This window comes from Anopheles ziemanni, chromosome 3, assembly GCF_943734765.1.
Source record: "Anopheles ziemanni chromosome 3, idAnoZiCoDA_A2_x.2, whole genome shotgun sequence".
NCBI classification, from domain to species: Eukaryota; Metazoa; Arthropoda; class Insecta; order Diptera; family Culicidae; genus Anopheles; species Anopheles ziemanni.
In genome coordinates, this window is record NC_080706.1 from 29,030,343 (window position 1) to 29,044,584 (window position 14,242).

At 46.3% G+C, this 14,242-nt stretch overlaps 1 protein-coding gene across 1 annotated transcript in view; it reads right to left on the reverse strand.

Annotated features, from left to right (window-relative positions):
* Positions 1 to 14,242, reverse strand: part of LOC131289439 (uncharacterized) — a 59,906-nt gene that overhangs the window by 32,309 nt on the left and 13,355 nt on the right. Inside the window, exons 3-4 of the mRNA XM_058318697.1 lie at positions 7,987 to 8,508; positions 6,008 to 6,502 (exon numbers count right to left, since the gene is read on the reverse strand). Coding sequence (XP_058174680.1) covers positions 6,008 to 6,502; positions 7,987 to 8,508 — 1,017 coding nt within the window. The remainder of the gene's footprint in view (positions 1 to 6,007; positions 6,503 to 7,986; positions 8,509 to 14,242) is intronic.

Genomic DNA, 14,242 nt, shown 5'->3' on the forward strand with positions numbered 1-14,242 from the left:
TCGTGAGCAATCAGTTTGAAGCGAGTTGGAAGATGATTATGTTTGTTCTGACATTTGAACGGTACGTCAACCATGGGTAATCGTTTTGAAACGGGTTGGAAGATGATTATGTTTGTTCTTTATTATTGCGGGGGAACTTATGAACTCTTTTTGAACTGCCAGACAAAGTAAATTTCGTCAAATTGGTGTATTATAAGATGTAATTCTTTCTATTGCTGTGTTAAAAGACATCTTGTCGTGGAAAATCATCAGAACGTGAGTAAGAGCACCGACATTTTCCATGGGAAATGATTTCACCAGCCACCGAGGAAAAGAAATATTTAGCAAATTCATTTGGTATTCCCTCGTGCCCGACTGCACCCACCGGTACGGCTTGCTTTGGGAAGGTGAAAATATTTGCTACGCAAATATTTGAACGAAATGCACGGTGAAAACGGCGGACGAACACCCAAACGAGCTTTGCGCTGTGTAACCAGCCCGTCGGAAAACTCCCGAGCCGTGCGGAAAACTCATCAAACGGAACCACTTTCGCACGCACTACACACCGTTTCCGGCTCGTCACGCTTGGTACACACGATCGGTAAGTGGCCCCACACCTTCACCACCTTCACGCACACAGAGAGAACGAAGGATTGAGGGTGCGGGCGCTTAATTAAATGTTGCTCACCGACAAAAATCACTCGCTAATGTTGGGTGCCCGGTAGGGAGAGCCGGCGGACTGGGAAAGGTCCGGAACGGAAAAACACGTCGACGATTATTGCGTACGCTTTTCCGCCCCTGCACGACCGCGGTGAGGATTTTTCACTTTGCGGCTCCGTCTCCGAGCCGGAACACAGGAGCACCCTACTGGCTGGACGGAAGCCTTTTCGGCGACTGCTGGCATGTGGTGAGCTTTTCGGGTAACTTTTCCCGACCCGGGGCACAGTTTTGGGCCCCCGTTCAGTGATCGTGACATTGATGCTGTCCCCTGGGCTGGAGATGCAGAAGGAACGAGACCTTTCCACGGCATCGGCTCTTCTTTCTGGCACAAAACGGTGCATCTCGTTCGGCGGCGACGGCTCATTCCCATGCGACACTGTACGTAGTGCGTCATTGGGCTCGTAGTATGTACGTGAGTGTGTGTATGTGTGTGTGGCGACAGTATCGTCTTGTTTGGCCATTTCTACAACCCCTTCCGGAGCAACCGAATGAAAATTTGACTGCCGCAGCTTTAAGCAGCTCGGACGACAACTGAGGGGAGCGAGAGAGATGCATACAGATAATGGCGTCGAAACAAAGAACAGTGGAAAAATCCTCCTGTTGTCTTAGCGAGATCTGGCGTCTGAAAACTCTGACCACGTTGAGCCTACACTATTAAAATCAATACTGTGACCAGTTTTAGATTCTTTGTTTTTATTCGAACCCCTCTTTCAAGGTAATTGTTCCTCAAATGTTTTATGATGTATTAAGCGAATTCGCTTTTCGTAGATTTAATAATCGAAATAATCTATTCTTGTCAGCAACATTAAAACTAGTTGAATGCATATCGTAAGGGAAATTCGACTCAACAATTGTGAATAATTATTCTAATTATTTTTTATTATATACTAATACTAACGAAACAAATAATATTAAATTCTGCTGTAATGTAATGACAAAGAGAACTTAAAAAAGTAGCATCCCAGCTCAGATGTCGTGAAAAGTACTGACAAAACTTGGTAAAGGTAAATCCCAGAAGTTTCCAGTTTTTCAAGTTTACAAAGAAAACGAGTTCATTTTGTAACGTTTGGTGAATTGGTTTTGGCAAAACCAAAAATGTTTTTCGCTGATTTACTCTTCACAATATAAAGTGAATTGAGAATATATTTTGGGTTTTTTCTTATAGTTTGTTCTCTTGTTCGATATTTTCATAATGAACTGTTGTTACCACTGTAAACCCTGACAGCTGATAAATGTTTGGCTTTTTTCAAACGCCATTAACGTCCCTCCACTTCCAGCCAGCGCTTCCTCTGCTCGTCACCCACCGTCAGCCTTTCGTGAGATTAATAGGTACCCTCAAATGGCTTGTCAAAATAATAAGCAGCATCCATTAAAAAGCTAGACGCAAGCGGTCCCTGTCGGTGCGAAATCTTAATAGCAATCAGCGGCTCATTAACAGTTGAGGGGCCTTTTAATCGGCCGGTCTGTACGTCATTGGGGCGTTCGAGCCCACCGTCCCTTTGCCCCGACAGGCTATTGGCATGTTTGTGGGAAGGATGGCTGTTAAAACCAATCCTGCCCGTGCCGTTGTGTCCGACAAAATGTGTTGAATCAGCACCCAAAAATCCACCCCGCTGGCGGGGTGCTGTTCTAGTGGAGAACCGAGACGTTCTTAGTATATACTATCCGATTGGTTGGATGGGGTTAGAAAGCGAGTTTCAAACGTGACTAAACGCCAAGTTAGACCCGCTCGTCGGCGGGTTATTTTATGTCCCCGCCATGTCACAACATGCCGATCGATGCCGAGCCGGGGTTGACTTTGTTCGATAAAGTAAACAATAAAAGAAGTTATGAAATGACGGACGAGACGGATCCGGAGAGTGCTTGAAAGCAGTCGCAAAGGGTCGCAACCGGCGGACCGATAACGTTACGTTTGTTAGTGATCCGGACTCTCGGAATCCATCGAGTTCGAGTAACTTTCTGCTAGCATCTTATAGGAAACATTCGAGGCTGGGATGTTTTAAGACGGATTTTAGTATCTTTTTCCATCACCCTTGATCCGCCGGCAGGGACTCAAAACATCAATAGAATTCCAACGTGCCCCGAAGTGTGGGTCGTTACAAGCTTCGTGTGGAGCTACACCAATTCCAGACAAATGCCAACAGCTGCCGGTGAGCGTCCGTCGTTCGTGGAATGTGGCGCGTTTCAGTTCCTGCTGGAATGGGTCTTCCCGAAGGTCCACCGTGAACCAGAGTGGTGGAAAAACGGTGTCTCCCAATGTCACCTAATCGATTTTCCAACTATTTCGTCAGAAAATAGCACCAAACGGGATGGAGCCTGGGTAGAAGACAGTATTTCCGATGCCACCGAATGTACGCTAACCGTCCTAGGACACACCGAAAGCGATTCCAGTTCGGCGCCATCCATCCACACACACACACACACAGACACACATATGCACAAACAAGCACACGTTCGACGGAGGCCCGAGTTTCAAGTGGTTCACTTTTTGAAGTGGCTTGCCGACGGCTGGCTGGCGCACGATATTTGCCGCCAGTACGAGGACAGATAAATCACAGACCTTCTCAACTCCCCCTCCCTCTCCCCCGCTCTCCTTTCCCTGTATCCCACCACCTCACCTCACTCCAAAAGCGCTACCACAACAACAAACAACTTTTATCGACCACCCTTCTCCCCTTGATTGAGGGACAGCCGTTGCCGAAAAGGGTTGAGCGCTAGTTTGGGCCGGGCGGAAAATGAAAAATGATGCCCCCCCACGGGCGTATAGTTCGGTTCGATTGTTCCGGCGGCATTTAGTGAAGACCCAAGACAGTGCGGATGGTCCGACAATACGGTTACAAAGTATTGCATTACCCCGGCCGGGTTGGGAATGGGCGCCGTGGACGAAGTTACATCATCACAGTGTGCTCTTATATCATACTTACAACCACCGTTAAGGGACATTTCAAGGACAATTGGAAGAACCGAGCGGGGGGCATTCACTTGTGCTATGCCTAGCCGATGCTAATGAACAAAGATTGTAGTTTATGATGGCTCCATTTGTAATGTTGGCAACATATTTCCAGTTTGCGTATTTGTTTTGTTGGGAATTTTTATTGGTCGTTTTGGCTGGTTCGGCATTCAAAAGAAATGAGCTGTTAAAATATCTGAACCGGTCGGATTTGTTTCTATTCCAGCAAATACTGTGAAGCCTGCTTTCCTCTGCACACTTGATCGCAACCGGGACTGGTCGGGTCACACAATCACACTTTCAAACTAAATTGTCGCTTAAAGCGAACTAACATCTAATGTATTCAACATTTTATCAATATTTAAAACGCCGCGCACGCCTTGATAATAATCGTCTAGCCTCGGTTCAATAGAATGGTAATTTTCTCGCTCATCGACTCGAAACCGGAAGCACGCTTCGAGAGCGGAAGCATGCGCCATCGGATGCTAATCGATTGGGGAGCATTTTGCGAAACCAACGGCAATAGAAATTTGCTTCGCGATTTCACAGAAGTATGTTCCGTCTCTTGAGGCATCCCTTTGTTTGCTTCGCTTAACCCAAAGCTCCTAATTGAGACGAATGGAACTAGAATGAGTTAGATTTTTCAACAGGAACCCACGCAAAGGAAGCATGATGTCAAAATATATTGGATTATTGGAAGCAGTGAGCTGAAGTCCGGAATCTCGTTCTTTGATAAATTTTATTAGATTCAACGGAGAAATTTTAATATCCGCGTGACTATCGCCTGACTTTAGTTTCTATGTGTTTGGCCAAGGCAACAAAATGTATGAAAATACTACTTAATTATATTCGCATCTGGATTGCACCAACAGAAAAGAATCCTTGATCATTTTCTATGCTGGCCAAAGGATTGCTCACTCTACTTGGATACCGAAATTAAAACTACTGTTTACATGGTGTTGCTACTTGGACATGCAGTTGTTTTGACTAATACGGTATCTAGTAAAAGAATGTGCTACTCTACGGAAGGTTACGTACTTTGAACTTCCTAGCGGGAAAATCTAGTGCGATAAATTAAGGTTATATTCTACTGCGCCTGATTTGAGAGCACGAACGGTACTCTGTTTTTCTTTGAGACATAGTTTTGCTGCTTTGTAATAAAAGAGCGCGCAATATATCAATCTAAAAATCCGATTGGAGAATTTTAAAATTAAAATGAAACGTGTTTTAGAGTTCATAGATTATTATAGCTTGATGTCATTTCGAATAGTTCTACTCATGAAATTGTCACTGTTTGTGGTTTTGTGTGTGTTGTGTGTTGTGTGAAGATAGTTAGAACTTATATGATGTTAATTTGGCTATTCCCAGTTGTAGTTTGGTTTGTTGTCGGCATTGGTGAATTTAAGAAAAAAGGTAAAAGAGTAAATGAGGCCCCGGGCTAGATTCTCCTCTTCCTGCTGGTTCACATTTAGCGCCTGAAGCTATGCAAAGCGCGACACATGCATTCGTTTCGAATTTTTGAACGCTAACGGTTCGCTTAAAAGACCATAACGGTTTAAACTAATCACGCAGTGGAGGTTGAATGCGGGTTAATATACTTTTACATGTTAAGCTACTAGTAAGTAAACTATACCACACATGATGGACAGCATGAAACAATGAGTTTAGCCGAAGAAATGATTTGGAAACGGCGGCGCGCCCGCAGCGAGCGAAGCGAGCGGACTGCGCTAGGTCTACCGAAAAAGAGAGTTTGTTATAGTTTTGAGAAATAAGGGGGGCCCGTGGGCCCCCCTCATACCGCACCCCTAGGTTGATTGCGTAGCCGAAATTAACGGTACACACTACGGTTCAAATACTCGTAGGTTGAATTTAACGAATTAATGTATCACCAATTGCATACATTCAGTTTAAACGTCCACAAGAGGTGTAGCCACGATCAAAAACATGGCGGCCGGGGCCTCATTTACTCTTTTACCAGAAAAAAATGTTTACCAAATGCACGAAAAAACAAATTAATAGAAATATGGAGACGCCCGGTAGCTCGTACAAGTGAGCATGGAGGCGCCTGGTCTTTCATAAGTGTGTCCGATGGAGGCGCCTGGTATCTCGTACAAGTGAGAAAAGACATCCTTTTATAGAAATTGGTCTGATGGCGGTGAATAATAATTTTAGAGACTTCAATTTTCTACGGACATTAATTCCAACCAGTGGCTGAGATCAAGGAGTCGTAACGTGTGAATACTGAAAGTGAGGTTTTGATAGCACATGAAGGATGAAATGAATCGCGCCACGCCGGACGACATGAATGATCATCGATGGATGAGGGTGTGAATACAGAGAAAAGAAATAGTGAGGCACCTGGCAGAGGGGTGGCATGGTAGTGCTCAACGGGTTGGCCCGGCTTGGCAGTGGCGAAACGTTGGCGTTGGTCGAGTAGTGGTTCGTACTGCTGCCCCCGGTGGACGACGTGAGGGCGCTGTACTGGCCGTCGGTGAGCGCGTGGCTGCTGGCGCTCGAAGTTACCCCCATCGAACCGACGCCGGCCGTGATTGAGCTGATGCCGGCGGCCATGGCCGAGCTGACGCCCACGCTGCCCGCTCCTCCCCCGAGCGCGTTCATGCCGAGCCCCGTCGGCACGGTGGCGCCCGTCAGCCCGGACAGTCCGCCCAGCATGGCGGAGGTGGTGATCTGCGACGCGAGGCTCGAGGGGGCGGCCTGATGGTGCAGGTGCGACTGGTGCGAGGACAGGCCCAGGCCGGTCGAAACGCTCGACAGCCCGCTAGTGCCCAGCCCGGACGACATGATCGGGCCGGTCGTGCGCGGATGTTCGAGCTCCGCCAGTATGCGATTGTCCTGCAACGAGCGATCAGGACAGGGTATCAGTTGTCAGGTTCGCAGGCGCGCTCCGTTCGGGTGCGGTTCGGTTGGGCGCTTCGCTGTCCGGATCCGGATGGTACAGGAGGCAGCAGTTCTCGGTTCTTGGTTTCGTTTTATGGCTTACGCCGCCGTCGGTTCGACGCGGACCGGACACTTTTATCGTCTATGAAAAGCCCAAGCCGACATGTTGGGCTCCCCGTGCGTGTGGGACAACGTGGGACAGAAAACAAAACGAAGATCGCTCCATTCTCTTCCTGTCTTCAGTACCATTGGAAGGAACAAGCGAAACGGCTCGCGATTATGTTAAACATGAGAAATGAAAACGGTGTGAAGAAAAACAAACAGAACAGTAAACCGCACATGAAAACACTGAAAAAAAAACAGCTAGATAAAAAGGAGCAGTTCGTTTTACCGACGAACTGCGCTGGACTGAAATTGATTAGCTTTTTCTATGGTAGCTACTCTAGGAAAATATCAAGAATGTTTTAAGTTAAAAATAATTAACTGTACAAAATTACGTATCTCGTAACCTTACACTTAAGCTGTGTTAAATACAGCGCTAAAATTTAAATCGATACCAGAATAAAATTGTTAACATTAACTTGAAGAAAAACTTTTTAATTCGATTCTTAACTTGTGCCACATGCAAGGGATTGAAAAGTTTCAAAGCTATCCGGTCGATGGTTGAGAAATTCCATAATTATTCACTGGCACACAAAACCCGTACGATCTCTCTACGAACAAATAAAATTCTATTCTATTCTATTTATTGCGTGGACGAGCAAGAGTTAAAGTAGATAAAAAAACGAAATATCAAAACTGACAACACCATTCATTCTCTATAAACTATCCGTACGTGGATGGTCGAACCATGAACCATGGCAAACACTATGATTGTACACAGCTATTCTATTCTTTGGCTATTCTATTTGGAGAAAGTTTTTCCGATCTCTCCGACACCCATCGAAAGCCAACTCCGCCGGGATTCACACGCCCTGGATGGACGACCGTTTGAGGTGCAACGAGTTGAATCGAGTAAGAGAAAGACGTAAAACGGTCGAGCTTGGAACTATTCCGGAAAAGCGAGTCACCAATGCGGTGTACGCAAGAGCAAAACGGATTTCAATTCCGGACGCCATCCAGGGCTCGTGATCCGCTCGGGGTAAAATCTGGACCGGTGGGGGGTTGGCGAGCGATGGCGATGGAGGCCTGGCGTATTGTTTGGCTAAAGTTTAAAGAATAAAAAATGTAGAGTAGAAAAAGAGAAGTGAAAACTGTTGGGCGTGGGGGTTGGAAAAACAAGTTGGAAAAACAATCAGGTTCGAAAACTCTAACCAAAAAGTGGGTAAAAGAAAACATGACCAACCGAAAACAATCACAAACAAACGGAAGACAAACAAACGAACGACACGTGAATGCAGGGTTGAGTTTGTTGAAGTTCTCTAGTTTAACACACATACATTAGCAATGGATAAACGTGCCTGTTCGATCTTTGCCATTATTCTATCAATCTCCGTGCCCTGCTGGTGTCCGCCGGTCGGCGTCGGCGCCCAGGTGACGGTGCTGCCCGTGTTGCCGGTGCTGCTGCCACCGCCGGTGCCGATGCCACTACTACTGCTCAGTCCGAGGCTCGTGCTGTGTCCCATGCCGCCACCGCTGCCCACACATGATCCGCCCGTCGACGTGCCGTACCCCGCTAGCGACCGCTCGAGGGCGCCACTGTTGCTCGGGCCGTGGCCGTAGGCGCTGCCGCCGATACTGTTGAGGGTGGAGGCGGTGGCCGCGGATGTGTGCGTGCCGGAGCAGCTGTTTCCCATGCTGCTGCCACCGGTCATCGTGCCACCGGTGAGGGCACTGCTAAGGCCGCCCAGCATCGTGCCACCCGAGGAGCCGGAGCTGGTTGTGGTGCGACCGGGTCGAGACTTCAGGGCGGCCGACAGCTCGAGCTGCAGCTCCTCGCACCGGACCGTCTCGAGAGCGGCCTGCGGAGGGCGTCCAGCGAGCGCGAGGAAGGTTCGATTGTCGGGGTTGGAAAAGGGGGTGGAGATGGCCAATTCGTCACCGAGATCCCCGGTTTGCGTGGATGGGCCGGAGCCGGAAGAAATAGAACACAATCAGGGATGATTCTTTTGCTGTGGGTTGCACGGGTTTTTTTGGGGGGGAATTTGTTCGTGTGTGTGTGTGTTCCCACCAGCGGCCAGGCGAGGAATTGTTGGGGGAAGGGGTAGTGTGTTATTGCTTGCTTGTGTTGTTGTGCGCTCCACTTTAGGAACAATACCAACGGGTTTACGGCTGCTGCTGAGTGGGAATGTTATCAAACACCTTTTCCGTTTCCTAACGTTTCTAGCTGTGAGGGAAAAGGTGTGGCTGTGTTATTGTTTCATGTTTCGTGCTACCAAAGGTCTACACCATCAAGGCGCATTTACCTGCTTCCCTTTGCTAGTGAAAGTTGTTCTGCTGTGCGTTTATACTGAGGAGTCGTGAGGTTAATGGTTGCATGATGTTTTTCGTTGTAGGTTTCAAGGGTAAAATTGAATTAACAGAAATAAGAAGGGCGTGCGTACGCTCAGTTGAAAAGGCACATTACTACACACTTTAACACAGAAATCGCTACAACATTCACTGGGGGTCAACCCACGTAAGAGGGTAATATTTTTATTTACAGCAAGTCGAAGGCAGTTTAATGGATGGGTCGGATCAGAGAGATGATAGGTTTTAGGAAGCTTTAAGAAAAGTATACCCTATGAACATGATCAAGCAGTGGGAGATGAATGCAGTCGTTGGCTTTCTTGTTACGATCGAAAACCACTTAGTTGAATAGCTAAGTTCATGAAGACAACTTTAAAACTACGGCAATAGCGTACGGAAAACATTAAATAGACAGGAGATGAATAAAACGACGGTTTTCAACTTGAGATGATATAACATAAGCACCTAGGAAAGATAGAGCAAGAAAGCTACGATATAGTAAGTGATACAGTATAGTAAACAACAGCAGCAACAGTAATATGAAAAGCTGTTATTGTAAGACATTCAACAAAGTACGAACGTAACATATTTATTCACAACAAAGCATTCATTCGCAAATCTAATTGTTTACTAAAAGATCCAAATGTTTTTGCATATTGCTTATATAAAACCATTTCCATCTATTTGGTAAGCGTGTGAGCATGAATAGTATTTGTAGTATTTCTTTTTATTTTATCTAAATTAATTGATCCAAGCTAACATTAACACATGTGAAAAATATTCCCATGACTTTCACCGCAACAGCCGACTTAGTAAATCTGCCGACTGCGGTAGGAAATCAATTAATTAAACGATCTTTCTGTCCAAATACGATCTACGCTCGCTTTAATCTAATGGCTGGGAATCAGTGCCCCGAAAAATAATGGAATCCCGTCCATCCGCATTGACTCGGGATGGCGTGGCGTGAAAGTTCGTCTGCATTGAAGGACCCGACCCGAAGCGTAGAAGAAGACCAACACGGAGCCGGCTAAGAAAGCTGCTCGCCGAGAAGATCGTTCGCAAGTGTTGCTGAAATCGCTTAACGTGTCTCGTTTGGAAGGCTACTTTATGTCATTAGTTGGCGCAGGTTTCGGGTCCACCGGGGTCGGGTTGATGACTCCCGGCGGAACGATGTTGGGCCGCAGATAGAAGTTTGCGTTGATTGGGTTTTTTTTCTATACGGCTTTTGGGTGGCATCTTTATCTGGCGGGCCGCCCGGAAGGAAGCGAACCGATTCGGTTGACGCAGTGTCCGACTGGCGGAAGGAAACAAATTACGGCCCTGGAAGCTGCCAGAAGCGCAATCGGTGTGAAGGTCTCACCCCCCGCCGTCGATCGCCCGATACCGGACGAATGTGTGCAGGACCAAAAAGGTCCTGTTTGCGTGACATCACAAATCTTTGCCGTTGTTTTGGAAGGGAGCGTCCTGCTTGGCGCAGCGGGCGTTCCGTTTCAGCTTCACACTTTCTCCTAACCAATTACGAACAAAGTTCGGCTGTGCGCTGGCGAAGAAAAAGAGGTTTCGCTAGTGGTGCGCACAAAAAAAAAAAAGCTCTCTCACCCTCCACTGTTCTAACCGTTATCGCTCCGCAAACAAAGCACCGAACGGCTCGTTCGAAAGTGAAGCGGGCGAAAACGGATGTCGCCCGACCGAACCGCTCGTCAAAGTAAAATTAATGTATTTTCTTGCCCCCTTCGGTGGACGGTACTTTCTCTGGCTTCCATAATTGAATAGCCTCTTTGGGGGTAATAAAACGGATATGCCCACATAACCTCACAGGCATACTTGTCATAAATCTCGCGCGCCGTTGCGCCCGGAGCGCACGAGGAGGCAAATTTCACTAAAACCATGGACGAGCGAGCGTGAAGTTCGATTTCAACCCACGACCCGCGGGTCTTTTTTAGTTTAACAATCGAGTGAACAACCGATAGCACTCTTCTTCGGCTGCTTGGTTTGATAGAAGGTGAAGAAACATAATCTGAAAGTTTGGGTGTCTTTCGTTAATTTGGTTTTTTGATTTATGGATTTGCACGCGTTAGGAACAAGTCTAATTAACATTTCATTAACAGTCATTCGCTTTAACTGAATTATTATTAAGAAAATGTTATAGTCCTTCCAGCTTATCATCTTTAACACAAGAGCATAATTTTGTCTTATATTGTGTGCCTTTCTTATGAAAAAAACATAACTAGAAATGAATGAATGCCCCTTCTACTAACTGGTAAAGAAATTCCTAATGAAAGGAATCGTGACCAGCATTCTTAAGCACTGGTAGTTTTGGGAAATTTAACCAAATTTCTTTATCCTTTCCAGTGGCTGCGGTTATGAAATGAAATTCGGAAACCCACCCAATACACGCCTAGAAAAGAGTATTCTTGGAGCGAAAATGGAACATTCCACGACTCATGTTACCGAGAGGAATTTTATGAATTCATATACCGCGTAGCACGATACTTCTAGAGTGTGGGAAAGAAACCACGTTGAAACCGTAGAAGCGAGGGAAAATGGTAATGCAATATTCACATATTTTAGTTGACCCCGTATGGACAACCGCAGCCGAAATGGCATCGATCGGTGAATATTAAATTGGGCGAGATATGCGACAACCGGGCGTCTCCATTAGGTCGAAACCGAGCCGATCCGACATCGTAAACCACACCGAAAACAAAAACAACCGAACAAAAAAGAACCACAAAATCTGTTTGCATATTCTTCCACTCCGGCCATCGCCGTTTGTAAGGGGATTTTGATTGGAATAGTACTTTTTTTTCTCTCAACGTCCGCGTTGCCATAAGACGGGCGGTGCGTAAAATAATGCATCAAACCTAATTTACTCCACCCAGGCAAGGTCGGTGGCAAATGGCAAACACAGAAAAGGCAAACAGTTTTATCACCCAATCAGGGGACTTTTTCAAGCATAAAATTGTAGGCTGGATGTCAGAAGTTTGCCGCTGCGCATCGATTCCTCGCCGTGGGCAGGGTTTTGCTGAGCGGTTTTCTAAAACCGACCCCTACCCACCCGGAAACGACCGTCAAAATCGTAAATTTTCGAGCACTCTTTAAAATGCCCAGCGGTGCTTACACACGTCCCGGTTCGCCCGTTTCCGGAAGTAAATGCGCCACGTTGTTCAAACAAATCAACCAACAATTTATGAGCCGGGCGTGGAGACGGAAACGCGGCGAAGTGGTGTCACCTGGTGGGTTTTGGGTGACCAAACTTCATCCATTTAACATTAAATCGGCCAAAGATGACGAGCAAAATATGAAAAAATCGTGATTAAAATTGCTATTGAGTTCTGTTCTTAAAAGTAATTGATATCTGCATCTTGCCTGCCTTCTGTGTACTTGAGCAGATCTATTTAAAAATCTTAACACAAATCAAAGTTCATTAAATCATTTTAATCTTTATAAAAGTATTTTTCAACTTTCAAATCAAGGATATGTGTGCAGATTTCTTTTCTTTTCTTTCTCTCTTTCTTTTTCTTTTTATTTCTTAATTCGTGTCGAAGCAGGCTTCGAGTTTGTGAATTTTCTTTGCCATTTTATCGTTTATGTGTACCTGTGTGAAATATTTCAACGTGCTCCGAAAAAAAAAACGGAGGTCAATGATGGGTCGTAGTAAATCTGTGCCAAAAATTTGGATTCGTTTTTGTTTTTCGCTCTCTTGCCAGTTGTTACACCATCATCCACCTGTCTGCCGGGCCTATTTTGCGGACCGCTGGTATCTCGCAGACTAACTGTAGGCTTGGTACAATGGGATTGTTCACGCCCCACCGATGCATAGTCGAAAGCCGTGTGCCAAAAATGAGCCGCACAAAATGGAGGAACCTCCGGACCACGGCCGGTAGCAGCTGTATTCCGTTTCGATCGCTTCCTTGCTCACTTTCGGAAGGTAGTGTCCTCGGTGATCCACTTTGACCTTGAAGGAACAGCGAGGCAAGATACGGATACACACAAAACAAAACTGGATCCGTGAGGATTTCTCTGCAATTTATCACTTTTAATTGCATAACAAGCTGCTGATAAAGCGGGCGTGGCCTGCCCGTTCCGTAACGCGCTCAACGATTAGCTCAGCGAGTGGTACGACCGCCTACCCTCCCTCACGTCCGTGGTCTCCTCCAATAAACCCGGTGAGTCCTTCCGCTAATTACTTCGTCATTTTTGTATAATGAAAAATGAACGCTTCACGAAGCCATTGCGGTGTTCGGTGTCATCGGTTGGCTGAGCGCGCCGGATTTCTGGCCCGTTTCCGGGGAGGTAAAAAAAAGAGGGAAGAAAAGTCTGGGATACAATTTTGTTGCTGTTGTTGTTATTGTGCTTTTCTTCCGCTTCGAAGTTCGTTAAGCCACGTGGTGCTCGCTTCCGGTTAACGTTTGGGGTAAGAAAGTTGTCAAGCCTCGCTTCGCCACATCTGGCACCGCTCCGACCGCGACCGAGGCGAACCAATGGAAACCCACGGCGTTAATGGTGATTACCTTCTGCTCCTGGTCGAGCGGACGAGTCGATAAGGCGTCGCGCTTATCGGTGCAAGCGGGGGGGAAAAAAAGAAAGGCAAGCAGACTACCTTACTGGGAGCCAGACGGGCGAGCTGCTCTTTGACAAGCGTTCGCTGCGTTTCGCCCCGAGCAGGGACGTAGGAAAAACGACAACCCACGGAAACACAATCACAAACCTGCCCACGCGAAACAAGTCTAGACACGCGCTCGCACTCCACGAGCATCCCATGGCGACGGAAGTTTTCCACCAACCGGGCGCCCCCACGCAACATTTAGCTTTGCTTTTCTTCTGCCTACGCCGCAAGATAAGCAGCTGAAAATGTGTGAACGATACCAGGGGTGGCCGCCTAAAGCAACGACGACGAAATGGGTTTCATTTCGCACACCATGGAAAACTTTCGGAATTTTCATTCCCAAAAACAGGGCTAAAACATTCAACTACAACAGGGAAGACAGCTGCTCTATAAACTATCTTCTCTCTAACAAATCAGACGATCAAATCACATAGAGAAACACATTCGTACGAACGTCACTTACTCGAACAAAAAGCAAAAGTAAAGCGCGAAGAAAGCCGAAAATAACTACGTTCTTTCTTTTATTTGGAAGAATTATAAAACAGCAACAAATATTATGCTACAGTATAAAAATTAAGAAACATTTAAAAAGAGAATATATGAAAGAATCAATTGTATATTGTAATACGTTAGAAAAC